This window comes from Grus americana, chromosome 2, assembly GCF_028858705.1.
Source record: "Grus americana isolate bGruAme1 chromosome 2, bGruAme1.mat, whole genome shotgun sequence".
Lineage (NCBI taxonomy): Eukaryota > Metazoa > Chordata > Aves > Gruiformes > Gruidae > Grus > Grus americana.
In genome coordinates this window covers 130,429,221-130,457,194 of record NC_072853.1, presented here as the reverse complement: position 1 = coordinate 130,457,194, position 27,974 = coordinate 130,429,221, and the positions used below count along the sequence as shown (strand labels likewise).

Here is a 27,974-nt window from a genome sequence, read left to right as displayed (position 1 = left end):
CCATTAAGTGCTGCTGACCTTCATGCCCACAGAACTGCTATTGCAAAGCAGCGCAAAGGTCCATGACTTCCATGCACCGTTTTACATTAGCCGTGTGATTTATGAGCAGAAATTGTGTAAAACTGGAATTTCAGCTGCATTTCCTTCACTGACAGGTTAGCAAACATCTTATAAATCACAATGCTAGCGCCAGAATCCCTGCCAGCTATCAACAGATTTTATCAAGCTTTGATAGCCTCCAAAACCAAGTTCCACAGAATCTTGTTCTAGTTTATTATTAACTTGCTATTAGAAAATGTCATTGAATGAACAATATTTGGTGCAATGCCAAGTACACAAAGCATCTGCAACACCTGCAAATAAATTATGTCTTGTGATAATCTAAAAATACATATTTCTTATTGTATCCGGGGAAGAATGGGGAAAGTAACTTGATTATAAAACCACCACAAATCCTGTGCACCATGTAATCAGTCTCATTTTATGCACTGACTTTCTTCGCATCTGTGCAAATAAAGCCATTGTTAAAACGTACAGAGAGCTGTGGCATGTAATACACGCAGCTATGAAACCATGAGTGCTGTGTGTTGAGTCTTTAAGTGGAAGGTGGCACATCTGCTTTTGGCATAGGAGTGTAAATCAATCCAAGATGTTTATTAAAGAGTAAGTAACAACCTGTCCATGCGCTCTTTCCTCCATCCAGCCTTGGTTTTGTTCTTTCTTTGTTATTTTCCTGGCAGTTAAATATGGGCTCTGCACATTGGAAGTATGTGTTGTTTCTTTACATACGGATAACATAACATGTCACGTAATATTTAAGTAGTATGTAATGGGGAACAGTTTGAACAAAAACGCAAGCCAAAATGAGGTGGGGGGAAAGGGTAAGTACAAACAGCTACACCACAGTGACTGAAAGGTCTATTACTCTGGATAAAGCAACTATGTTTCCTACTACTTTTCGAATTAATAATAAGACCTAGATTTGATTTCATGTTCTAGTTTTTGGCAAGTAGTGAGCAAAATTTGCAGCAGTGAAGGATGGTGAATATTTTCTTCCTCATCAATCAGATGTATAAGCAAGCATTAAAAAAATGGAGGAGTCGATATGGCTTGAATTTATATTTACTGAAGGTATGTATACCTTCCACAACCAGGTCTCCCTGAGTGCGGCTCGTTAGGAGCCTAAGTCTTTTAGCACTTGCATGGGTTGACCAGCAGGAAAGACAACACAATATTGGTCAATATTGGCACCAGAGGTTGGCCCTTTCTGGAGCAATTGCTGATGCATTTGGCACAGCTTGTAACATGTTCTTCTCCCACTGACCGAGGAGCTCTAGGGTGTGCTTTATGCATGCCTAAAGTACATTTCAGAAACAAGACATGTCCTCTCAGACACTGAAGGGCTCATCCATTGGAAAGACAATCTCTCTTTTGTATACTGGCAGTGGAAAGCCATGGTGCTTTCTTGGCTCATTTTTTAAGAGACGAGGTTAGAAAACAGACTGGTTGACACATGATGGTTCAGGAAGGCTCGTTGTGTGGAACTGGGGATGGTTGTGAGAAAGCTTCAACAGAGAGGTCCATGCTAGGCAGGGAACAGAGGCTGCTGGAAGTGTGCCACTCATTGTTTCATACTTGCACATTTAATTGACTAGACTAACCTCCAAATATCTTCTGTAATTGTTCATTTCTTCTTTGTTAAAATGGTCAGAATATATTCAAAGGCCAGATTCCATATGCGTATGTTTCAGTGATAATGTTACCTTTCAGCTCTGTCCCAAAAGTAGCAAAGATTGCTGTAAATTTGTTAATTGGGTCTCTTTTCGTCTGTAGCTGAAACATAGCTGCACAAGAGACCCAGGTGGATTTGCTCAGCAGCACAGAACATACCAGGATGAATTTATACAGCAGTTATCACTGCAGGCTAGAATTATCTTGATCAGAGTTGTTGCAGCATCCTGTTATAATATTTTAGCCAGGGCAAAAATATTAATTAAATTAAATCAAAATACTTGGGTAGATTAGAAAAGTGAAAAAAGAAAAAAGGCCAGTAATACTTTCTCCCATTAGTTCCACACACTCTTAAGTTTCTCCTTTTCTTTTTTCTCTTACTTTCTTTTCTTCCATATGCCTGATAATGGGACTCTGTGGAACTGAACCTTTTGCAAGTCGCTGGTGCCAGCTTTTTGCAGAGTGTCTCGGACAGGTCTCTTCATCTCCATTTCATTTTGTCTTTCTTTGGCTGACACATATTGTTATTTAAATGAATGCTTTTGAACTCAGGGTTTTTTTTAATGCAAATGTGTGCTGCTTTCCTATTGAATTGAAAACATCAACACTTTTTTCCCTATTAAAAGTAGGATAAAGAGCAATATTCTCAGGGCTGAAGGTGGGCTGGGATGTTACTTTTCTGGGAATTTAAGCTAAAAAAGGAAGACACACACAATGGTGAAGTATCAAAATATTGGCTAAATCTTCCTTCTACCCAAGATATGATTAAAGCAGTTTCATATCTTTTAAAGAACAGCTGAGGTAGGGAAGGTGCCAAGACACAGCAGACTGGTCACACTACCTCAAGGCATTCTGTATAAGACAGTTAGAGGAGTACACACAGAAGTGGCAGACACTACATGCCTCCAGCAATTTTAAGGTGCTCTATCCAGTCCTTCCTTTTGAAGGCCATGACTCATTTTAGTTGAAAGTAGGTGTCCTTTCATTTTTATTTTAAATTTTTTTAAAGCCATTTACCAGGAACCATAGACTGAACTTACAGAAGATCTTACAGGGAATTAATGGGGAATAAGGAAAAAAAGAACAAATCCCTGGTTCCCTTTAAAGTATACTGCATTCATGTTTTCAGGGTGGGGTTTTTTTTTAACCTATAATGTCTAGAAATATACTTTTTAACAGAAGATGAACGTGGAAGTTCTCCAGTAATCACATGCCTCCTGGAGCTGGAGCTTTCTCCTCATCCAATATTACAAAATAAGCAAAAAACGCATCCCATGGCCCCAGCATCAAAAGGGTTGGTAACACCTGAGTTACACTCATACTTTAACTGTGGCAGACCAAGAGGCGTGTGGCGCTGAAGCACGTGGACTGTCTCACCCCTTTTCCCATTGGACAGGCATCCACTTCACAGCAAAAAATGCCACAGCCCATGCCTACTAGCCCCTGTGCCAGCAATATTAGCAAACAGGCCTCAGAAGCTGAGCTCCCCTTTTAATCACACACGTTGTTTTCTCTCAGTGTCAGTAGTTGTTTTTCCAGCCTGGGCTTTCTACATGTTATTCCTGGACTATTGAAAACTTGAAGTGCTGCTTCCCCTGCAATACCAAATTTATGGATGAGGAGACAACTTCAGCCTGCCAGGTGATAATTTGGCACCCTTATGTCAGTGTTAAAATCCCTAGAGCTGTAAATATTTATTGAAAATGAAATATACTCATATACTCCAGCTAGCACATTACCACATGAATAAATCTAACCTTAAATAAATCATGTACACTCCATCTTTTATTCAGTTTATAAAATTCTTGCTTCTTGCTCTGAGCATTCTTAGCTTAATACGGCTATTCAGAAGTGGAGCGATTCATGGTGTGCCTTGCTTTCTTTTATAATACAATATTTTGCTTCTTGTATTTCACCTCTTACAGCTTTTACAAAGTTTCCATTTGATAGGACAAGAACAGTGAGGGCATTAGGACCAAGAGAAAGACGCACACATTGCTCCGTATTATGTCTGGCAAAGTGCTTCCTGACTGAGTGCCGTAGTTATGTGTGAAACAAAGTCAGGGACCGACTAGTTCTCATCTGTTGATCACAGTTAACTTGAAGCCTCTGAACGGGGGAGAGCTGTCAGATCTGCTTACAGAGATAAGGCGCTTCAGTCCAGGCAGCAACTGGAAACTTTGAAGAAGCAGGAACTATTCTGGAAGGAAACTATAAGAAATGGAATTTCTTTTTACTTAGAATTTAAAAAGGAAAAAAAATCAACACTTTAGCTACTCTCTTCATCAGCTAAACATGCACTTTCCTAACTGAGCTGGGACTCTGTATAATAAAGGATCTACTTTATCTCGCTGGATCCATGCTACCTTTTACTACAGTAAGTGCAATATTAATAGAAATGTTATATTTTGTCTGTAAATAGAGAGGAAAGCATGGAACGGCATCAGTGAAATGTGAGGGGAGCAAAAAAATCCTCTTGGCAGATAGTGAAAACCAGGGCTTTGCTGCAACCCGAGGACTGGAGTCTGAGAAAGATCCAAGTGATATTTAACATGACCATCTGTATCATTTTGTCACCAACAGTATGTTCTTGAGGAAGAAGTGCAGATATGGATCACGTAAACTGCAGTTTCTCTTGTTGTTGCTGATGCTGGGCTTGTTGCTACTGATGGTTACAACGCTGAATCCGCCACCCAGCAACCAGAGCAAGGAAGGGACTTTCCAGCCTGTGGAGTTCAACCCCCGGGAAGGGTATCAGATGGACTTTGCGGAGACCCAAGAGATGCTGGAGACCCAGGAGGAAAGCCAGCAGTATTACCCTTTGGATGGGCTATCACCTTTCATCTCCCTGCGGGAGGATGAGTTGATCGTGGCCGTTGTGTCGCCCACCGGCAAAAGAAACCACAGCAAGGCCAGGAAGGGCTATCGCATGGTGAAGCAGCAGGGCAGGCGGCCGGAGGCCAAGGCAGAGGGGGACCCGGAGTCCCAGCCCCTCGCCCTTCCTCTGCAGGCTGGGGAAGGGGCTGCTGCGGGGGAGCGGCCGCTCGGCCTGGAAACCCACGGCTTTAACGAAGCGCTCAGCGAGCGGATCTCACTGCGCAGGGAGCTGCCTGAGGTACGACACCCGTTGTAAGTAAAACAGCCTATTTCATCTCTGATGGAAAACTTGTCTCTTTCCCCGTCACCGTCCCTCCGTGAACCTCTCCTCCTCTAAACCCCGCGCCTTTCCCATCAAACCCTCCCCTCCGGTTCGGAATAACGTTTTTTCCCATGCTGTGTGAGGAACCCCCCCTCCCCGTCCCTCAAAGCCGGGTTCGCTCCCAGCCTACCCCCCCGCGGCCCCGGCCCCGCAGCCGGCGGGAGCCCGAGCCGCCCCAGCCGGCTCCCACAGGCACCGCGCGGCTGCCCAGCCACGGCCGTCCCCGCCCTGGGGCCACAGTCCCCGGGGACCCCGAGCCCGCGGCAGGTGCTGCCGTAGCCGACGGAGGCTGCACGCAACCCCGACGGTGTTTTCAAGCCCTCAGGAGCCGACAGGCAGCAAAAATGGAGGGTGCGGGGGGGTGGGAGTGCGGGAGAGCAGCAACGGCTTCCTAGGGACGCCGGGTCGGAAAGGGGAGGACGAAGTCGCACCACGACCCAGCCGACGGCTGATGTATGCTGTTACCTGCGCCTCCCGCACCCCCTCCCCGCCTTCCCGCGGCGACCGGGCCACGGCGGCCCGGCCCGTTACCACGGCAACACGGCGCTCGCGGGCGGGCGGCAGCGCCCCCTGCCGGCGTCCGCGGGCGGGGTGCACCCCCGCCGCAGCAGGTGCCGGGCGGCGGCAGGGGAGCGCTGCGTGGGCCCGGCCCCCGGCGATGCCCCCCGGTTGTCTCTCTGTCTGTCTGTCTGCCTGCCTGTCTGTCTGTCTGCTGGGGCTGGGAAAGGAATCCGCATGGCGAACGGCGCCACACTCCGTGCTGGGTGCCGGGTTGTCCAGTGGGAAGGGTGGTCCTCAGAATCACAGGATGGTAGGGGTTGGAAGGGACCTCTGGAGAGCATCTAGTCCAACCCCCCTGCTAAAGCAGGATCACCTGGAGCAGGGTGCACAGGATCATGTCCAGGTGGGTTTTGAAGATCTCCAGAGAAGGAGACTCCACAAGCTCTCTGGGCAGCCTGTTCCAGTGCTCTGTCACCCTCAAAGTGAAGAAGTTTTTCCTCATATTGAGATGGAACTTCCTGTGTTCCAGTTTGTGCCCGTTGCCCCTTGTCCTGTCATTGGGCACCACTGAGAAGAGTCTGACCCCATCCTCTTGACATCTGCCCTTTAGATATTTAAAAGTGTTGATAAGATCCCCTCTCAGTCTTCTGTTCTCCAGGCTAAACAGACCCAGCTCTCTCAGCCTTCCCTCATAAAAGAGATGTTCCAGTCCCCTCATCATCCTTGTAGCCCTCCACTGGGCTCTCTGCAGTAGTTCCTTGTCCTTCTTCAACTGGGGAGCCCAGCACTGGACACAGCACTCCAGATGTGGCCTCACTAGGGCAGAGTAGAGGGGGAGGATAACCTCCCGTGACCTGCTGGCCACGTTGTTCTTAATGCACCTTCTTGGCCACGAGGGCACACTGCTGGCTCGTGGAGAGCTTGTTGTCCACCAGAACTCCCAGGTCCTTCTCTGCAGGTCAACCCCTAACCTGTACTGAGAGGGGAAGGGATGTGAGTGGGTGTCTTTTTTTCTTGCCTCCTGTAACAAAAGCTATTGTAGCTTTCCCCCCGGGGCACAGTGGAAAGATGTGCCAGAAAACATCTTAAGTAAGACATGAGATATATATAATATTTTTTTCTAGTGGTCATTTTCACATATTTAAAGACAGCTGGTAGCTCTAATTTAATCTTAAGAGAAATTAAACAGTGTTTTCTACACTTTTTGGCTAGGTTCAGTGTTAATTTGGGTAATTCCAATGAATAATGAAATGCTAATATTATTTCAGTTATTTTTCACCATGCTTCAGTGGCAACTCTTTGAACTATGTAATGTTCAAAGGAGGAATGATGACCCTGGTTTACTGCCTGTGATGTGAGCCAAACACGTTTTACTCCGGCAGCTGAAAGGCCATCCAACAAGAGACAGGTTTAGTTAATACCAATCTTGGTAAGCCATGCTCTCAGAGCTCTTGGATAGGTTTTTCTTTCTGACTAGTTACAGCCTAAAGAGCTATCAACACCACAGCTTATAGAGCCCAGATTGAAACCACAGATCTGAATACCTGAGGCTTTGCAGTTGTTCAGATCTAAATCCAGATCATAAACCTGCAGCAGGGTTCTACCTCTAAGCCAGTCCTGTCCTTTATGGCACAACACACAAACCACAATGATATTTTTTAGATGTAATTTACTCCAGGGTCCTAGCTCACAATTATGTCAGTCCAGTTCTATAGCAGTGTAAAATGAGAGCAAACCAGTAATGAATCAATTGTCTATTACTCTATTCTGTTTGATTCATGTTGTTTCTAGTAATGTCTGATATTATTTAGTTAGAGAGAACCCAATCAGTTAGAGGTATTTCAGTGAGTTAGCTCCATGGACTCAGTCTCTCTTGTTTCACTTGAAATTAGATGGCAGATTTTGACACCAGAAACTATGCCTACTAATTGTGAAGCACTTCCAGATACTGTAAAATAAGGCTGGCCAAACTTCACACTTGCATACTTCATGTTTACTCTTAAACCAGAGTGTAAGATGTAAGGTAAATGCCATAAGATATACTTAGCTGCTGTTCCTTAGAAAAGATGTCCATTGTGCTTTGCATTGGAGCAATGAGCAGCATAACTACAGTTTCTTCTTATGTGAAGAGTACAGAGCTCTGCTGGAAATAAACCAGAGCCTGCAGGCTGGGCTGTGCCTTGACAGCCCGGGATCCAACTTCCTCACCTGGAAGAGCGATACTTTAGACCTCTCTCACCCGACCCCACCTTCTAATGTAACCCACATCTCTTTGCATGCCTTTCCAGGTGAATGTTTTGTGCTACTTTTCAGAAAGTAGATGCATAAAATGGTCTCTTCCAGCACTCCTACTGATCCCTCAGTAAAACATATCCCAACAGATGAATCAGGTACCTTATTTTGCTCCTTTTACTTTAAGTACCAGTTTTGACACAGCCAGAGGTTTCTGGGTGAAAAAGCCTAATAACTTGTCCAGTTGTACTAGAAAGTTGTTCTTCTGCATTGAGGCTCATCCTCTGAGGTACCTTCATCCCTCAGAGTGCTTTCTGCTGCTCTCAGCTGGTCCAGCTGCTGTGTACACCCTCCTGGGATGGCGGACCTGAATCAAGCCTGCCATTGTGATTTTTATGATGGGGCTTCTACCCGAAAAAAGATCTCTTTTCCTCTCTTGGGCTTGAGTGTCAAATGTATCCAGGCAAACAGAAACTCACAATGTATCTAAAAAGGTTTTAAGTGTCATTACAAAAGTATAGCTTCCGCTTGAATGCTGTTGGGAGCTGAATCTCAACGAGACATTTTCCTGCAGGTGAGTGGGAGTCCCCGTCAGCAGTGCCTTTCCCGTGTCAGAATTGCTGTATGTGACAATTCCTTACTTTTCACAAATTGGATTAAATCACTATGTCTCATATCAGTCACAGCCCTGACTTTTGAAATGCCAATTTATGATGGACAGTCTATGAAACTGCTCCAAATTACAGGGAAAGTATTTCTGTGTACCAGTATACTTTTGCATTTTTCTGAAGATTCGATATTTATATTGCAAGTCTTTGCCAATCTCCATGGCAACTAAACACTCACCACCTAGGTTATGTATTCAAGTAGAGTTATTTTCAACTCTTTTCCAATTAAGATTCCACAACAGCCTTATTTTCTTGCTATAACCACAGTGCTAGCAACAAGGCGTTGTAGTATTATGGTGCAAAATATAGATGCTTATAGCTGTACTGAATGTTCCTGGTTGGAAGCTGCCTGGTAGTAAAAGGACTGCATCAGATCTTCACGTTTCTTAATTACCTTCTTCTGCCTGAAAATACAAACACTGCCAAGTCATGAGAGTATCCTTTTCTCCATCCTGCTGAAAATGCAAACAATTATCCCATATGAAATTGTGAAACAACAGCCTTATTGATTATGGAAAATTAGTAAACAAGGACAATATAGATTCATTACAATGTAAAAATAATCAAGAAAATTTGCCTCTCTATACAAAAAGATATTAATGTGAAATATTATAAACTATAATAAATTATTACAATTGTGCTCATTTAAAATTTATGTTCCCAGAAATGTATCTATAATATTCATCTATTTGCATTAGTTATTAAATCATTCAGACTATGGATTCTCTTAAATGATAAGCAGCTTTGTGTCTGGATAGTGTCTAGCATCACAGGCCTCAGTCCATGAATAGAAGCACTAAGTAAAATTGTAATAAACATAGCAATATTAAAGTGATAACCCTTACATGAGCTTCTGCTCTGCAGAACCACTGCAAAATCTGTATGATGATTCGCTTGGCAATACAAAAATGCTGAAATAACAATGGGCTACAATCAGCCAATTCTGTAATTCCTTGAAGAAGTTATTGCTGCTAGAGATTAAATGAGTTAGGAAACTGAATGACTGCTACTCAGGAAATGAAAAGATTTAAAAATGTGTTTTCTAATATAAGCAAAGCAGATATATAGGCACAGTCTTTGCATCTCTACAATGCGCATTTAAAGGCCTTTTCTAGAAAATGTGCATCCTCATGCCAGTATAGGGTGTCCTGTGTCTCTGAACCAAGACTAGTACATCAGAAAACACTTTTTGTCCCAAGCGTGTTTTGTAGACCCTTCACTTACATTTATGAAACAGCCACTGTTTGACGAGGGTTTGTAGTTTTCATACACAGTTTCTGTGAGAATGAATAGCAGGTGGTTTTCATTCTTAAATGCTTGAGTTGCCAAAGCAACGTCTAATTCACAGTCATTTTGATGGAAGTTGCATCAATGGCATGGGTAAAATCTTAGCCCCATGGAAAACTGAGGAGCCGTGGGCCGCAGCTGGCATTCTGGGGCACCTCTTGGACACCATACAAAGAGTTGTAAATTAAGTAGCAGAAAATGGCACAGAGAGAATTGACCCAGCTGGGAGCCGCATTCGTCAGTGATTCGTTTTCATGAGAAAAAACAACCCGTACAAACCTTATAGGGAAAATACTTTTACTTTCTTAAATGTATCTATATTTGTTTTCACTGCCCATGTAAGGATCCATTTCTCTCCTGTACAGGACTGAGATGTTGGCTTCATTCACTAGGATCCTGGTCAGGCAGTCCACAAGTATACTGATGTGTTGTGCAGATGAGTTATTTTACTTGCTAGTCTTAAAGGTACTGCATTTCAGTTTGCTCTTTTCTCTGTTACTTGAGAAAATGGAGCAATTGGTGGAGGTTGACTGTCCTGCTTTATGTCCTTCTCTCCTTTGTCTAATTGTCTTTTCAGTTTTTTCTTTGCCTTCTGGACCATTTCTGTTTGAGCTCTGTGTTTTGAGGCAGCCAGAGCAGAAAAAAAGTATCCCAGAACACAGCAAAACTTTTCTCTTTTTGTATTTTAATTTTTACAATGTCATTCCTGTATTTCACTTTGTATTCCAGTGTTGGACACCGTAATACTTCCTTTTCTTCATTAGAAGTGAGCTGAGATCTTAAACTGCTTTCCATCCCTGAACATTTAGGTGTAGCTTACAACTTTGCTCTGAGAAGGAAGTAGCCAGTTGTATCAGCGTCTCCAGTGTTTCCCTCATTTGATCCCATGCAGGTGCCTACAGCAAGAATATGACTCCATTCTGCCTACTGCTAGTGTCATCATCTGTTTCCATGACGAAGCCTGGTCTACTCTGCTGCGAACCGTGCACAGCATTATGGACACAGCCCCAAAGGCTTCCCTCAAGGATATCATCCTAGTCGATGATCTCAGCCAGCAAGGTAGCCCCCATTTCTCTGTATGCGAGCTCTTTTTTTTCAGAGCTTCAGGGAAGAAACTGTCCTCCTCCAAGAAATGCATGAGGAGAGCAGAAGGCAAAGAGGACCCTCAGGAAGAGAGCTAAGCAGAGCCCTGAGCTGGCTGCCAGGTTTCACTCTCCCATCCCTAGAATTCAGCTTAGCCTTTCAACTTTGAAATATGTTTCTCTTTTCTCCATCATTTCCAATCATTCTGAACATTCTTACTTTCAAATAAGATCACAGTATGCAAATCTTAACCTTCCCACTGGACCAGATCTGCTGTAATAATTTCCAGACTTGGACTTTGGCTGAAGCGTAGAGTGGAAAACTCCACGTTGCTAAAGTAATCCAAAGCACTTGGGAAAGCCAAACACCTGTAGTATCTCACTCTGATCTGCACCTTTTATTAGATGATGAGAGCATCCACCTTTTGCTGAAAATGGGAGAGAAGGCTATTAAGTTTCCCACAGGAATAGCTTCACACCTAGTGAATCTCAGTTTCCATTAATCCCTATTTCTCTTTGACTCTTATGCTGCTGTGGGAATATTTGGAACATGGCCTACTTGGCCATGTAAAACACATGCCCCAAAAACATTTTGCCAGCAAGAAGTAGCATCTCCTACTACCTGTTGCTTTTCTGTAACAGTTTGAATCAAAGCTAAAGCATTTCAGTGACCGTTCTGTTTCTGACAGGGCCCCTGAAGTCAGCTCTGAGTGAATACATCTCTAAACTGGATGGTGTGAAACTCATCCGGAGCAACAAGAGGCTTGGAGTCATCCGAGGTCGGATGCTAGGAGCTGCACGGGCAACTGGGGACGTGCTCATCTTCATGGATTCGCACTGCGAGTGTCAGAAGGGCTGGCTGGAACCCCTCCTAGCCAGGCTGTCCAGCAACCGGTAAATATCCCCATGACCTCTGAGCTCCCTCCATGTGCTAATTTTTGCTGAAACAGATGTACTTGGAAAGATTTGGGTATTTTTTTAATCCTCTCTTTGTTGCCTTCTTCCTTCTGGTCACATTGCTTTTATTTTCTACCTTATCACCACACGCATCTCTGATACGTGGGAAGCAAGATAGGTCATGCAGCTGACAACCCTCACTTCACACACAGTATCACTGAACTGTCAGAGTTAGTATCCAGTTAGAGCTATAAGAAGGCTTCCTGGTGGTCTGAATTAAAAAGGTTGCAGGCTCAAGCTGTTTGGAAATTGGCAAACATCCACCAGAGAAACTACTGCAAGACTCCATTATTTTTACTTTTTAGCTGTCTCAGTCATGAAGCCAAGGATAAAATGCTTTGTCCTCCTGAGCCAGTTTGGCTACATACCACTGTCACCTGTAGTGTCTCTGTTCCACAGAAAAAAAACAGACTTTCTGGGCAGCCTAGACAGTTCTAGCTAATTACAGGTACTTTCACTGACACCAAACTGACAGGGGAAGATACCGATTCTCATTTTCTGAGTCTTTCATGTTGAGGTTGGCGCTTGGGCCTGCTGTCTATTGTACAGCTGAGCTCATCTATGCAGTCCCCAAGTCCTTCAAAGAGATTAAGTCACTGAAAATGTTTCAAGAATTACATGGCAGTAAATCCTTTATTAAAGGGACTTTTCTGAATGAAAAAATTGTACATTAACTTGTCTATCATTACCCATAAGCCACTTGGGAAAAAAAGAATAATTGGTTGAGGGGGTAAAAGAAAAAATACATCTCTAAAACTCTTACCAGGCCGTTAAATAGTCATACTAAAGACCTTCAAAGGCTGTTCCCAAGCACTGGAACAAGCTACTTTTATGGCTGATTATGTTTGCTTATAAGAGAATTTATTTGAATATTTAGAAATGATTACATCATTTGGATGAAACATTAAAAACACTGCAAGCAAGAGTAATGCTGCCCTAGGATGACAGGACTATTCTTTTCTAAAAGATCTTCCTTGGAAAAGCAGATTTTTTTTTTGTCTGCTGACTTATTAGATAGTTTATTACGAATATACCTCATGATTCTTCTGCCTTGAGCTATAGTCTATTACTGATGTTCATGCAAAACTCCTATCTGTATCAATTGGCCAGTCCTTATTCAAGGTAGTATTGCTGAAATTAAAAGAGTTACAAAAAGTCTCAGAGGAGAGCTATAGTGAAGGGGGAATTACAATGGCAAGAGAGAAGTTAGGACCCCACCAGAATTGCAGTGATTCACTGTCAAAAATTATCCCTGCTTATGGAATGCAAAGCCACCAAACCTACCATAGCTCTGAGATTTATGTAGCACTGTCACCAGGGGGTGAGAAAGGGATTCTTTTCCCCTATAGGGCTCATACACTCATTCATTCCTCTGGGAGAGCCGAATTTAATGCTGAATTAGCTAATGGTTAATTGGATCCATGGAGCAAAGGTAGAAGGATGTTTGGATAATAGTATGGTCTAAACCATCCCTTTCTGTATGCTGTATCAGTCACCGTGCCTGACCCTGGAAGCTTTATCACTTCTAGCGTGGAGAACCTGTGCCATTCTGCAGTGCACAGGGAAGACATGCTCTAAGGCATCTGGCAATCACTTTCCCTTGCTGTCCTTCTTTCCCCAGCTGAAGAATGGTGATAATAACATTGACCTGATAAGGAAGTTCATGATTTTTCCCCAAATTGCTTGTAATGCTTGCATGGAGATCACTATGGAAATGTAAAGCATTAGCATAGTCAACTTGGCTTCATTTAGCAGTTGAGGAGCTGTTAAATTGAATCATGTGCACTCCCTGAGACTACCCAAATGAGGAAAGTACAGTGAAAAAAAAGCTTACAGTGACGTGAAATATCCATCATTCCTCTTCTTAATGTACCAATCAAGCTGCAACTCATGCACTTTTGCTGGAGAGCTGGATGGGAAAACACTTAATCACCTTGAGTGAGAGATGGAGTTGCTTGCTGGCAAGGAAAAATGCAGCCTTTCCAAAACTCAAACCTTTGCAGGAGCTTAGTGGAGCTGGCGGGAGATTTTAACTTTGAAAACTGCGAATAAGCTTAATTTTCTAGACTCCTAATCAGACCTACCACTATTGTTGTGACCTGTCTTAGAGCGATGCCGAGAGATCCTTGATCAAACTGAGACCTCACTGTGAGCTGAACATACTCACAAAAAGGGAGATATCCCCAGTTCTGAGTAGCCTGTGGTTATGACAGCACAAACACAAGAAAAATTATTCCAGTTTTACAGATATGGGAATATTTGACAGATATTTGACTTGCTCTGAGTGATGACATTTCATTTTGACTTGCTCTAGGTGATGATTTTATTCACTAATCCAATCAAAATTATTTTCCCAAAAAGTATTGAGTCTTTCTAAAATCACTACACATGCATTTATGGGCACCTTGAGTGAAACTAGATCTGTGAACCATACCTAACAAATTGGCTGGGAACTGTGCATCAGCTTAGTATATCGCCTAGAGAATGGTTCAGTGGTTGGAAAGCATCCCTTGACATTTTGATTATTCAAGGATGAATACCGTAGGCACCTGGACAACATTAGAAAACTAGATGAGATGCCCCACAGATCATTTCATTTGACAACTGTTTGTGTTCCAGGATAATTCCAGGTGAGTAGCATGGTGCATAGTAATGCAGCTGTGCAATTATTACAGTCATCTTTTGAGGGGTTTGCCTTTTCCAGGAGACTGCAGGAGACAGCTGCTATTTTGTATTCAGTCCAAAGGCAGTGAAAGGCAGAGGGAGCATATAATGAACTGTGCCACGAAGCCTTGAAAAGGTTGTTCCTTTAACCTAAAAACAGTGACTATCATGCTGAAGAGGGATGATTTAAAAAAAAAAAAAAAAAAAGATCCCAAGTGTGGTGTGGACTTGATTATATCCTAGACAAGGCATTCCACCTCTAAAAAAGGCAGGGGCACCATAACTGTGGCAGATGGGTGGCTTGCAAAGGGGTGGCTTGCCCTTAGGACCTTTCCCCTGCTCCTCATTGCAAGGGCTGTTTCACTCTGTGCTTGCACAATGCCTATGCCATAGCTCAAATATTATGTCAGGAAACAGAAGCCTGTGATATTATTAAAAGAAGCCTATCTAGTTTCTAGAATTCAAAGTGCCTCTACTTAGCACCATGATTGTAGCTCATTAATCTTTAATGAAAATGCTGTTAAACAGAACAAGACGTGAACATAGCACTGGAAAGGTATCTCATCCACAGTTTGCTCCCATTCAGGAGTGAATGGGAGCTGCTAGTTGTAGATAGAGAGAGAGTTCTGCTCTCCAGAAAAGTTCTGTGTGGTTCTAGTTTTACGGTAATACACTAGAGAGAAGGGAAATATTTTGCACTAAAGTTGAACAGCTCCTTCATCTCTTTTCATCTGATTCTCCACTTCTCAGTGGCCCATACCCCAGCTTTTTGAGCTACGAAATACATAAGCCATCTGTTTTCTACCTTCTCACAGGCTCAGGGAAGCATGATGTTATCCATCCAGAGCCCACACGACTCAGCATCTGAGTATGCATTTCCATGCTACTTTCCTTGTTTTGAAAACCTTCCATATACTTCACATATAACAGCCTGCTTCCTGGGACTTCTCTTTTTGCCTGATCCTTTTATATCCCCCATTTGTTGGTAACACTCATTTCAAATCCAGTAAATTAATGTTCTGCATTTACATGGTATGTTATGTGAAGATATGCTATCTCTTTACAATCTTTCACAGCTGATCAGGATCAGTAGGTGACCTATTTTAAAGAAGTTGAAGTAAAGAAATAGAATATGAGAATCTAAAGCCAAAAGCAAATATTACTGCCAAAAGTAGGAGCAATGAGGATTTAGGCATGATTCATGGCACAGTGCCCTGGTTGTCCAGTGTAGAAAGGTATTGGTTGCTCCTACTGATTTTGGTACCCCACATACAAATTTGAATATTTTAACAAAAAAAGACAGGTTCAAAAGATTTTCTTTTTTTTTTTTTTTTTTTTTAAGTAAAGCATTCCCTTAGCACTCTGTCTAGCAGAGATTTGAAGTATATGTTTAGTGCTTAGCATATGAGTAGTCCATCAGTTCAAGGAGACTGTTCATATGCCCTAAGTTAGTCTGGAGTTGGTCTGTAAGGCAGTATTTAAGTAACCCCTTATATCATAGCTTTACCATTCCTGATCACTGAAGACTTCAGCCAGGCAGCAAGGTGCTTTCAGTGAAAATGCAGCGTGCTGTGGAACTGGCTTGGGTTCTCAGTTACTTACTGAAGTTTTGACTACGTGCAGAGCCAGAGAACTTGAACTGCCTGGATTTCCCAGCTATCTAACTTTTGCAGGGAATGATCCACTCTGAAACTAGTTGAGGAAAATACATAATTTTCATGCTTGGATGGTGGTTTGTTTTTTTTTTCTTTTGTTCCTCCTTATTTAAAGGGGGATTTAAACAGATTAAAATCTGTTCCCTTCCCAGCAAAAGAAAGTATAAATCAATAAAAAGCACTTTCAAAAAACAGTGTATCTAAAATGTCAAAACAGATGTGTTAATTAAATCTTCCTCTCCTCATGTTACTTATTCTAAAAATAGAAAAGAACATAATGTCCATGGTAACTGTAAAGGGTCATGAGAAGACATTTCATTCTCGATTGTATTTGGTTGAGAAATCCCAAACCAGGAAATTGTTCTTGTTTGGGTTGCTCTTTTTCATGGAATTGTGACCTTTTGTAGTTCATGTGTGTTCCAAGCATTTGAAATATTCACAAATTAATCAAACAGTTCAAAGCCTTGCTGCTAGTTGTATTTGAATTTCCTGTTTTTTCCCTTTCCTTGGATTCCACAGAGTAAAATTAGCAGTAGTTTGCCAGTGTGTGTTTCATTTCAAAGTGCCGAGAAGCTGCTGACTGTCTGCCAGTTACCCGGTTAAAAACAGAGAGAATAGCTAAGAACATTTTCCAACTTTCAATTACCTTCTGCTGCAAATTTGCATTTAGAACCACACAACATCAAACCATCATTGCATATGCAGATCTTTTATTTTAAAAAGCATTGATACCAAAAGATATGTAAAGCACTACTTGATTAAAATTAAAATTGGACATTGACCAGTTTTCACACAAGATAAAGTTACTGGATTCCTCTATTTCAGATCAGAAAGACTCCCAATATTTGAAGTTTTAAGAAGGTTTGTTTCCACTGGTTTCAGCAGAGCTACACCAGTTTATGCTGGGTGAAGATCTAGCATTACACTTCCAAACATACTCTTGAAAACTGTTAATCTTGGCATTCTGAAAGAGCTACTAGAGTAATAGCTCTAAACCACAGTTATCAGTTTGTACTGTATAATTTTGTGGGAAAGGAGATTAGATTTTATTTTGTTCTGGTTTATCATTGAATTTAGCCAGGGTAGAACGTGACCTATCCGGTGAGTTTTTTCAGCTATCATCTTAAACACTGTAATTTTCCATGTTGTAATTTGCAGATAGTTTGGCTAATTGCTTGGTCTCCAAACCATCAGAATCCATTACATCACTGCAGGTATTTTTCTGGAATAGCATTGAAGGATCAATGCCCAATAGCAAGCAAAGCAAAAGCATCCATTAAAAATAAAGGATTATTTTGACAAGAACTACTGCTGTGGTGCTTACTCTTATGAGCGGTTGCACTGATGCTAGCAGCATCATTGGAGTTTGGAGTTTTATAGTGGCAACGGATTTAAGGTGGATCCAAAAAGAAGAACAGGTTTTAAATGGCTGGATATGAAAATGTAGGATAGTCTGAAATGTCTGGATCATCTGATCCAGAATATATTGAGTGTAACTCTGAGTATCCACATTGTCTCTGTCTAACCTATCCTGGATATGCACACGTGGTCTAGTCTTCATGGTCAAGGTTTTTTGAATGGTTTAGTCTACATTGCCTCCTCTGGCTTCCACTCAAATACGCCCTGCTAATATTTCCCTCTTGACTCTGAAATTGTAAAATAAACTACCCTGGGGTCATTGGTTTCTCAGTCCTGTCTGAATGAGAATGGATAGACAAGTAGCAATAGATAGCATGCATTTCAGCAAGTAGCAACAAGCTGAGGTACAACTCCAACTACGCTCCTAACCAGACAGTTGTCAGAGATGCTCATACACTCGAGAATGCAGCAGGCTGTAGAAATTACAATTACAGTGACTTTTCTTGTTTTGTTTTTTTTTTCAAGTTTAGTCATATGAAATCCATTTAACTTGTTAGCTGGATTTTTCTCAGCCTATCGAAGAAAAAACATGCGCTTGCGTGAGTCCATCAGGACACTACCTTTTAGTAACTTCTAGAAGCAGTTAGCTTACTTTTCATGCTGTTAGTGAGTAAAGGTTAAATACAGCTTTCAGTAGAAAGGCTCCTGCTGGCTTGTATTTGAGGTGGTTGCTCCTATCCTGAATACCAAACTATATCAGAGGGGTATCATCAAGAGAATCAGCAGAGGATATCAGCTTTATTATTTTTAGTATTATTTCTTTCCATTTCTTCTTGAGTCCTGTGGGACAATGACAGCAAATCACTGCCTTAATGTATATGCCTACAAATGTTGTGGGTGACCATAAAATTTTCTCATCTATTTATAAACCCAATGCTTGTTTCTAAGAGTGCCTATTGTTACATATTACAAAGGCTGGTTTTACACCTGAGTGGAGAAATATAATCACTTCTCTATTTTAAATCTTTCTGCCTTTAGCTCATCATAGGACAGTCTGCTTTTATTAGGAAACAAAGGAATAACTGAGTCATTTTAATGCTATCCTCTGCATAGTCCATCTTCATACAATTCACTGACAATCAGTAGTCTCTGTTTCTCCACGGGCTTCTAAAATTCTCTACAGGAAATGGCAATTGTGATAAAACAAAATTTGGAGTTTCCTCCCTCCCCAATACTGAAAAAAACAGTACTCTAGTGATTGAGAAGGCAGAGAAGATACGTCAAGATTACATTAACATCACCCAGAGCTACCATCTTCCTCAGCTGGTTCTGGTCTCTGCCATGGATAACTACAAAGGGCTCACCACATTGGAGTTGTCTGAGATGACTTTCATTGATAGTATTATGTTTTAAGCATATTTCTCTCAAGAGTGATCTCTGACTAACATCTAAATCTTCAAAAGAGGATATAAAACCTTCTACTTTTTACCCCCAAATTGACCATTTAATTTTTCTCTCTCAGTTTCAACAGGAGGTTATTTTCTGGGGAAAGAGCTACTCCAGAATAATTTCCTATATGGATATTCTTACTCTAGAACAAGAGTAATTTTTCCAGTGTACTTTAATCCATAGCAAATGTTACTGATTTTTCTTCAGAGGACCTTCTGTCTGTAGGCAAGCCCTTATACTGAGACCAGAAGCTATCCTTTTTGCATAACAGAGAAGAAATGGCTAATGTTGTTCTTCAACACTTTTTTTCCTGCAGTCCCTAATACCATTGCATTTATACCCTGAAAATTTCCAAATACGATACATCAATGACCTGGAAACAAGGAACGCTGATGACTCTTCTGAACTACCAGTTAATTCCAAGATGATGTTCAAGCACACTGAAATACCGTGACGTTTGCCATGGGGAAATGTCCAATACCTCTTCTCAGATTAATCCAAATTTAATTCAAGTTAGAAATTAATTGGAGGATTGCTGCTGTCATGGTTTTACCCCAGCTGGCAGCTGAGCACCACGCAGCCACTTGCTCACTCCCCTGCATTGGGATGGGGGAGAGAATTGGAAAAGTTAAAGTGAGAAAACTCGTGGGCTGAGATAAAGACAGTTTAATAGGTAAAGCAAAAGCCACACACAAAAGCAAAGCAAAGCAAGGAATTCATTCACCACTTCCCATGGGCAGGCAGGTGTTCAGCCATCTCCAGGAAAGCAGGGCTCCGTCACGTGTAATAGTTACTTGGGAAGACACACGCCATCACTCCGAACACTGCCAACCCCTCCCCCTGCCTTCATCTTCCCCCAAGCTCCTTATAAACTGAGCATGATGTCATATGGTGTGGAATATCCCTTTGGTCAGTTTGGGTCAGCTGTCCTGTCTGTGTCTCCTCCCAACTCCTCGTGCACCCCCAGCCATCCCGCTGGCAGGGCAGTGCGAGAAGCAGAAAAGGTCTTGGCTCTGTGTAAGCACTGCTCAACAATAGGTCCATAGAACAAAAACATCTCTATATTATCAACGCTGTTTCCAGCACAAATCCAGAACATATCCCCATACCAGCTACTATGAAGAAAATTAACCCTCTCAGCTGAAACCAGGACAGCTGCTTATGGTACAATGGCTCTGTTCTGGCTCTTAAAAGTAGATTCCACACTGGACAGTGCATTTGCAAGAGCATTTTAAGCTTGTGATATAATACAAACAGAAGCTGGTTTATGGCCTTGGTGACAAAAGTTTTTGCAAAACAACCAGCAGAACAAAATCAGGATAAGTGCACTCTTCATTGGCCTGAAGTGACAAACTCATGAAGTGTGTGGAATATCTACAGGAAAATCAAAGGATGGTAAAGTGTGTGAGCCCAAAATAACCTTTTGCTATAAACTTTGCATCTGTGCAAAGCCTATAACATCAGAGGTTGGGGCCTCTGTGTGAAATAACTTTATAAGGATTCTGATGGTTAACTCGTAGCAAAGTCCTGAATAGCTTTAAATGACAATGCAAGGTACAGGTTATCAATAAATCATTGATCTTTAGATTCCTCACTGCAGGCTCAGTATTCCCCTGCACTGAGCACCTGAGCTTCTATCAGCAGGGAAAATAAGGGAGGAGTGCTTCTGCTTGACAGTGTCAAAAAGGAGAACTACTGTTTACTAACATTTGTGCTCTGGCTTTGAAAATAAACGATATTGTCTTTTTCAGAAACAGTGTCATCTCCCCTGTCATAGATGTCATAGACTGGAAGACTTTTCAGTACTATCACTCTGTGGGCCTGCATCGAGGTGTTTTTGATTGGAAACTAGACTTTCATTGGGAACCAGTGCCAGAGCGTGAAGAGAAGGTACGACAGTCTTCCATCAGCCCTATCAGGTAACAGTCCATCACCCAATATGCCTCCGCTCAGCTCAGCAGCAAAACTGTACAATTTGGGTCATCTTCCAGCTAACAGAAGAGAGACGTGGTTACTTGCCTATGCTTGGTTAATGTTTTTTGAAGGGATAGGTTTTTGGTTTACACTGAGTTCATTTGGCCTTTAGTAAGCATTCTAACTAAAGTGCAGTCATACTTTCAACATGACAACTATTTTCCACACATTGAGACAACCAGTATACAACCTGACCAGATAAGGTCAGGTGGAGGTTTGTAGGGAAAGCAAAAGATGGATCGTGCAGAGTTAAAAGAAATGTCTTAATCATTATCTGTCTGGGTTTTTTGGGTGCACGTGTACGTATCATTTCCCACTGTACTGAGCATTATTTAATAATTCAGCTCTTGACTCCCTTCCCCAAGCAAATATTAGAATTCATTTCCAGTTGTTCTTTCTTTTGATAAGATAACCAATTCATTCAAGCTTATATGGAGTAGTATTCAATCATTTTGCAATACTATCTCTATGAAAATGGCAGGATTTTCATCCTTCACATAATTCCCTATCCAAAACTGAAGGTGTTCACTTCCAAACTGTTTTCTGTGCAGGAGTCCTGTGGTAGCTGGTGCAGTGGTGGCCGTGGATCGACATTACTTCCAAAACACTGGAGCTTACGATTCTGACATGACCGTGTGGGGAGCAGAAAATCTGGAGCTATCTATAAGGGTAAGAACCTTAATTAAAACATGAAGCTCTGATAACTACTGAGCTTTTAAGGAACCTGAATGAAAAGGCAAGAAGCAATTTATAAAAGCAGTTAAGTGCAGAATGTCTTGGGGTATGGAGAATATCACTTTACTCCCAGAAATCTACCCCCGCAGTCTGTGGTCTGTCAGGACTATAGAAGAACATGCAGCTGCTGTGAGTTAGGAGCATTATGTCAGGAGAAGGAAGTTTCACTGGCTATCACTATCCGCCTGAGGATAGAGTCACTGGTTTGGGCACCTTCTGAAAGCTGCCTCTTTTTTTTGGCATGTAACATGCACCAAAGGGAGAGTAGCTTTATTTCTTTGCCAGCCTGTAGTTTTAATATCAAATTGTTTATATTAAATTGTTTGCATTGATTTTTGCTGAATACAAAGAGTAACTGATATTTAACAGCAACGAAAATTGCAAACACAAAGGGTATAGAGTCTTTAATTTCCCAGACAAAAGCAGGTGTGCCCCCAGGTCTCTTCACTACACTGCACTGGCTGTGCACAGAAAAACATAAAAGCATATAAATAGCCATTCCGGGTCAAATCAAAGGCCTGTCTTGCCCATTATCTTCTGTCTCTGTATCTGTGGGGAACAGTGTATGAGGAAGCACATAATAATGCTCTTGCTGTTTCCAGCAATGTGCAGATTAGGATTTCCTGAGGCAGAGTCTATAGTAAAGGAGCTTCTCCTTTTTAGATAAAGGTAATCTAAATAAGGTAATGTCTTTTTGTGCCTTCACCTGTGTTTCAGACCTGGCTCTGTGGTGGCTCTGTAGAAATTATTCCATGCTCCCGAGTTGGGCATGTCTATCGAAATCACTTTCCCCGTGCTTTCTCCTATGAAGAGGCCATTGTGAGGAACAAAATCCGAATAGCAGAGACCTGGCTGGGCTCTTTTAAAGAGAACTTCTACAAGCACGACACATTGGCTTTCTTAATTAGCAAGGTAAAGACATATGTAGTTGTTTGTTTCTGAGGGAAGGACTGTGTGTTGAGGTAGGTGACGGGGGTGGAATAGGGGTGGAGGTGTCTGTGTGCAGTCAAACATTCAATGTGTATGGTGCTGGAGATAGTCTTTATGAAACCTTCCAGTGGAAGGAAAGAGAGAAACTTGTGCCTAGCTGTTGTTTGCTGAAGTTATCAAATCTCTTAGAGTATGACTCCTTCTTCAGCTTGCCCACCAAGCTGTGATTTATTTTGCCACCAATAGTACATGGAGGGTTGCAGTGCATCTGAAGTGGAAGCTAGTAGCACTGTGTGCTCAAAGGGCCTTCCTAGAGGATTCATTCTTTGCTACTGAAGGTCTTCCTCATGTGAGTCATGAGGAGATTCAGAAATATTCATGGGCATGTGGCAAGCTGTGGTGTCTCTCCTAATGGAAGGGAACATATCTGAGTGGTATAGTGACAAAAAAAGTCATATATTTTCCTGTACTGACAGGTATCCAGAAGCAACTGTGAGAAGGTCAGATCTCAACATAGCCACTATTTACAAGTTACTTTTTCGTCAGAAGCACTGTGCAGACAGCAGTCCGACCTCCAGGGATTCGGATTCCCAGCAGCCTGTACGCTAAGACAGGCTTGCGGCCAGGTGTGTGGCGTAGCCCTGGCACGCAGCCACACTTGAACCGTCTGCAGGCTACACAGCATCCAACAACTACAGAACAGCCACACTTGGTTTTAAGTCACTATATAATCCATTGCAGATCAGGATCAGTCAAGGGACTGTATATCCCGGGTATTACAAACCAGTGGATGTTTGTTTATTGGGAGTCATGCAGCTGTCATTAACGTTGTTCATGTTGTTAATGTTAAGTTGTTAGTAATGTGAAGTTGTTAATGCTGCTGCAGTTCTCAGGAATTCTCTGGCTCCGATACCTTTTCTTGTAATGATATCCTCTCCTACAAGGCAGTGGACAAACTTGTGAGCACTTGTGAACGAAAACTATCATTGGTCTTGTTCGTTTAACAATGCCATGCTTTTAAGAATAAAGATTCACTGTAAACAGTTAGGCAGAGCATGGCTAGGTGCCTGTGCAAAGTTTCCCATTCAGTTCTGCATGCCTCAGCCATTGCAGTGCTGGCCATCATCTAAGAAAGCCAGATCCAGCAGTAGCTGCATTGTAGTGGGGAGAGGAAAAGGGCTGTGCATTGGCGTGGCTTCTCTCCTGTCACCTAGTCTGACCTCCTTACACTCCAGCGGTGGATCTGCCTCTCCAGTCAGCCCGCTGTGCTAATCCTAGAGTCTGAGACTGTCACATTTCTTTTTTTATACTATTTTAACCTTTTTTAAAAAGCTTCTCCCTCCTCGTCTGTGTTGTAGGTTTGAACTCCACTGGCCAGAAGTTTGTCAATTGACTCCCGAGGGTTACAGCCATGTAATTGAAAGGAGGACATTAGGCGAAGTCTTTTAAGATGGGCAGTTAGGTCCTTAAATCATTTAATAATTACCTGAAGGTCTTTCTTGTCAAGTCAGAAGCAATTTTCTGTACTAAAACCTACAGCCACCAATGATACACTTTACTAGCTGTAAGCACCATGACCTTTTGCCCGGGAGTTTATTCTAGCCAGAATACTTTTAGTACTTCTAAGAATGATGCTCCTTCAAATGATCAATTTTACGATCTCTGTGCTCAGCATACCATAACATAAAAGGCCCTTTTCTCTGTTCCTTTCTTTCACAGCCAATATTTTCAGTATGTCAGTGCAGCGGAATGTTATTCAAAAGACACAAGCAAGCAATGACATTATTGCCACTCAGCTGCAGATGGGCCCTGCAGGGATTTATGGCACCGAGAGGCTGAGCAGAGACACCTATTGGCCACTAACAAAAGTCTCTGTGAGCCTTGACCGCCGACGTTGCCCACTGCAGAAAATAACTAGTGACCCCCGTTTAGGTTGCTTTAGAAGTCTTCCCGTTTTATGGTCTGAATCACATCCTGCACAGGATGCACGTGGTGTTAACATTAATGCAGATGAATTAGGGTCTTCACTATTTCAGCCACCGTCTCTTTTTCTCCTTTTCTTGTGTGGTTTGTTTATTTAATTTACAAGCACAGTTTCCTTTCAGTTTGGTTTGCAGGGATAATGACTTTCTTTACATTATTTACACCATTTATTTGGCATCAAATGCAGACTGTAACTAGTATGACAAAATGAGATTTACTGCCATCACTTCTTCAGCCAAAGCAGTCTCACGAGAAACCTCTCTTTTTAGGGGAAGCATTTTACTTCTCTATTTCCCTCTTCCAAGAAAACCTCTCGGGGACAGGTTTGTGTGGTGCTGAATGGCTGAACTTTGTTGTTATGCTTGTTGCATCTAAGACTGATACTAAACTATGAGGTTCTCTTTAACATATTGCAACTGTTGAGCTTTGCCTGTGCAGCTGACAGGGGCTGGCAAACAGTGCCATGTGGCATGATTGAGCTCTGCCTTTACAAACTGGTACCTCTCGCTTGATTTCCAAGGCTCTTCATTTGTCAGTGTTTTCCAGCCATGTCGCAAAGTCCTTTTTTCTTTCTTATGGATGCAGAGAAATAGCTGGTCTGAGGAAAAGTTATTTATGGGCAATTCTTTGCTTATGTTACCAATTTTAATTTCTGACTTAGGAATCCAGACCAGTTTCCTGGAATCCAAAACTGCATTTTTAAAAAGTAGAAACGTGAAGGGGGAGAGCAACTGCTGGCAAGAAAGAGGAGAGAGACTCTTAAGGGTGGTGAGATATTTTTAGTATTTGGGCACTGAGAGATTTAGAAAAGTGTTTTGTGTGGTTTTGAAACTGAAGGATTAGACACTTACCTGCTTAGAGGTTTTCAGAACCCTGTTAGCCACCTTCAGTGCTAAATACCCTCAAATATTCAGATTGTCAGTCCTTTGCAGTGCAGGTGCCCGTAGCTGCACCACGGGTTGAAGGCACTTGTCTTTTTTCAGAATGGAGTTGCTACCAGGAAGGGTGAGAGTTGATATGATGTGTATATAATTCAAGAAAACACATAACTCATAGGAAAGGTTTTATGCCCTTATAGCCGCAAAACACATGCACTTAGTAGATTTAGTAACTGTCAGATAATAATGTGATAGACTATTTTGGGCTAAATTTACATCCTCTGATCATGGAGGACTAACAATAACTGGGTAATTTGGGCTGTCAAAGGCCAGGAAATTGAATTTTAATCAGCGGGGCAAATTCTATACTGAATGACAATCTGATACAATCCCACTGATTTCAGTGCAACAAGTATCAGACTTGGCCTGGACTTTTTAATTAAAAAGATGACAAAGACTGACTTATCTTGCAAGATAATCATCATTTTTAGAGGAAATACTTATTTTCACAGTGTATGCAACTTCTGAAACATTTACTTCTGTCACAGTGCCAGACTAAATACTGTTTTAGCACAAAGTTGGAGGAAGGCTATAGCTGGTCCTTCCCCCTTTACGTACTGATGAGAGATACATAGCAATATCTATAACATGCAGGATAGAAGAGGTGGTAGAAATAATTCCTATGTAGTCATTTTTATTTCCAGCATCTCCAAAACTAATACACTGGTAACCTTGTTCTCCCCATGCTTTCTCCATGAAGGCAGAGAAGCCAGACTGCAGTGAGCGCCTTCAGCTGCAGAAGAGACTGGGCTGTAGAGATTTCCATTGGTTTATATCAAATGTGTACCCTGAGCTCTCCCAACCTGAAGACACACCAAGATTCTCAGGCAAGGTGAGAGAAAACACACTAGAATGATTAGTGGTTTTGCATTGTTCAAAGACCCAGTATCATTTCCATGTACTAGTACTCAGGGAGCATACAGTAAGAGGCTGTTCCTGCTTTGAAAAGTTTATTGTCCAAACAGACAATGCAACAAGGATGGGAGGAGAAACGAAAGCACAGAGGAGACAGCAGCTGGTTCGAATTCTCACGTAAATGTTGAAAGCCAGCTAGGAGCTGAACCCAGATTGTCTGACTCCGTTCAGTGTTACAGCTCAGAGGATCCTAACCTTAGGTTCATTAGGTGCCGTTAGTAAAGGAAAGAATTGTGTTGCCTCATGCAGGTGGCAACCACAACAGCAGCTGAGACATCTCTGTGCTGACCTATGTGCATGAAGAGCAAAAAGCATTTCTTCAGTCTTGCACTTCCCCCAAGGGTAGAGGTGATAGCAATAGCAGGTCTTTTGCAGGCTGTGTACAGGAGGTGATATTCTCAATGTTTGGGGTGTTTTAAACACCAAAGGTGATAATTATCATCCATTAAAATATCCAGGCAGCCTTACTGGAAGGGATTTGCCCCTAACAAGGCAACAAGGTCCACTAATTAAGCCACACTGATATCCGTAGCCAAAATTTACTTTGTCCTTTTACTATTTTGTCTGTTTTTTATTATAAAAGTTTGCTTGAGAAGAGTGTAAAAACTGCGTGTGGATCACAGGAATTGTTACGTGTTTTTTTCTTCTAGAATATCTTGGGGTTTTCTGCATATGGTGTCCAGTTGAAGTGCAATTTACCATTAGCATAAAAGTTTTGACAGGTTTCTTTTAACTGTCGTCATAGTCAAAACCAGAAGTGGGTATCTCTAACTAACTTAAACAAAACTGACTGGGTAACACTGACCTTTGGTGAGACTCTGCCTTTTATATCAGATCAGTATGCAAGATCTAATATTGCCTGAATTGTGACTAAAACATGTATCAGAAAGGAATACAATCACAAAAAAAGGCAGCCAAAAGATATTTTGTTTGTATCTGATTGTGCTTTATTTCAGTATAAACCTTTACTTACAGCTTTACAATACTGGTGTTGGCTTCTGTGCGGATTACAAACCTGGAAGGGCCACTGCAGAAGGCTCTATCGAACTCTCCCCTTGCAGTGACAGTCTCACCCAGGTACTGTACACTTTACGTATATAGGCACCGTATCAGATCTAGGGATCCATCCAGAAGACAGTCACCTCAACATGTAAATGGCTGGGTTGGCATTAGTGGAAATACTGATGTGTTCAAAATCAGGCATGTGCTAAGGCAATGATGCCCACTCTTCGGCAGCTGTCATTTGAAAAATGGCAACGTGCCATGTGTCGCTGAGGCCAGATCCCCACACTTTGCTCCAGCTGACATCACTAAGTGCCTCTTTGTTAGTATTTTTGGTACTGTATGGAGACCAGAAGCCTGGGAGTAAAAAATACATAACAATTCTAGAATAATGGGGATGGATTTCCCCACTGATGCCTAAAAATGCAGTTTAATGCCTAAACAGCAGTCAAAGACAGGAAAGAAATTCAGGTAGACTCCCAAGCTCGCATTAGACTAGCAAGTTCATGCATTAAGAGAAGCCAAACCAATACAGACCAACTGCAGATATTTACTCTAAGTCCCAAGCAAGTTTTGCTGCTCACACTGAGCTTAGGGTGAGCTACAGGCACATTTGTAACTGCAATGTGTGTGGACACTGTCAGAAACACCCTTCTGTTCAAATATTTATTAAACTAGAAAATTTTATTATAGGATGGGTTTACTTTATACAT

General features: G+C 42.0%; 1 protein-coding gene across 3 annotated transcripts in view; it reads left to right on the top strand.

Moving 5' to 3' along the window:
* The first annotated feature begins 3,237 nt into the window (after positions 1–3,237).
* GALNT15 (polypeptide N-acetylgalactosaminyltransferase 15) overlaps positions 3,238–27,974 on the top strand; it is a 28,544-nt gene continuing 3,807 nt past the window's right edge. Inside the window, exons 1-9 of one of the 3 annotated variants that reach the window (XM_054817341.1) lie at positions 3,238–3,372; positions 4,315–4,860; positions 10,511–10,677; positions 11,390–11,594; positions 20,536–20,703; positions 21,310–21,427; positions 22,211–22,405; positions 26,045–26,176; positions 27,235–27,336. In XM_054817341.1, coding sequence (XP_054673316.1) covers positions 3,347–3,372; positions 4,315–4,860; positions 10,511–10,677; positions 11,390–11,594; positions 20,536–20,703; positions 21,310–21,427; positions 22,211–22,405; positions 26,045–26,176; positions 27,235–27,336 — 1,659 coding nt within the window. In that variant the 5' untranslated portion in view covers positions 3,238–3,346. The remainder of the gene's footprint in view (positions 3,373–4,314; positions 4,861–10,510; positions 10,678–11,389; positions 11,595–20,535; positions 20,704–21,309; positions 21,428–22,210; positions 22,406–26,044; positions 26,177–27,234; positions 27,337–27,974) is intronic. The other 2 variants (XM_054817342.1, XM_054817344.1) reach the window with 2 other exon arrangements.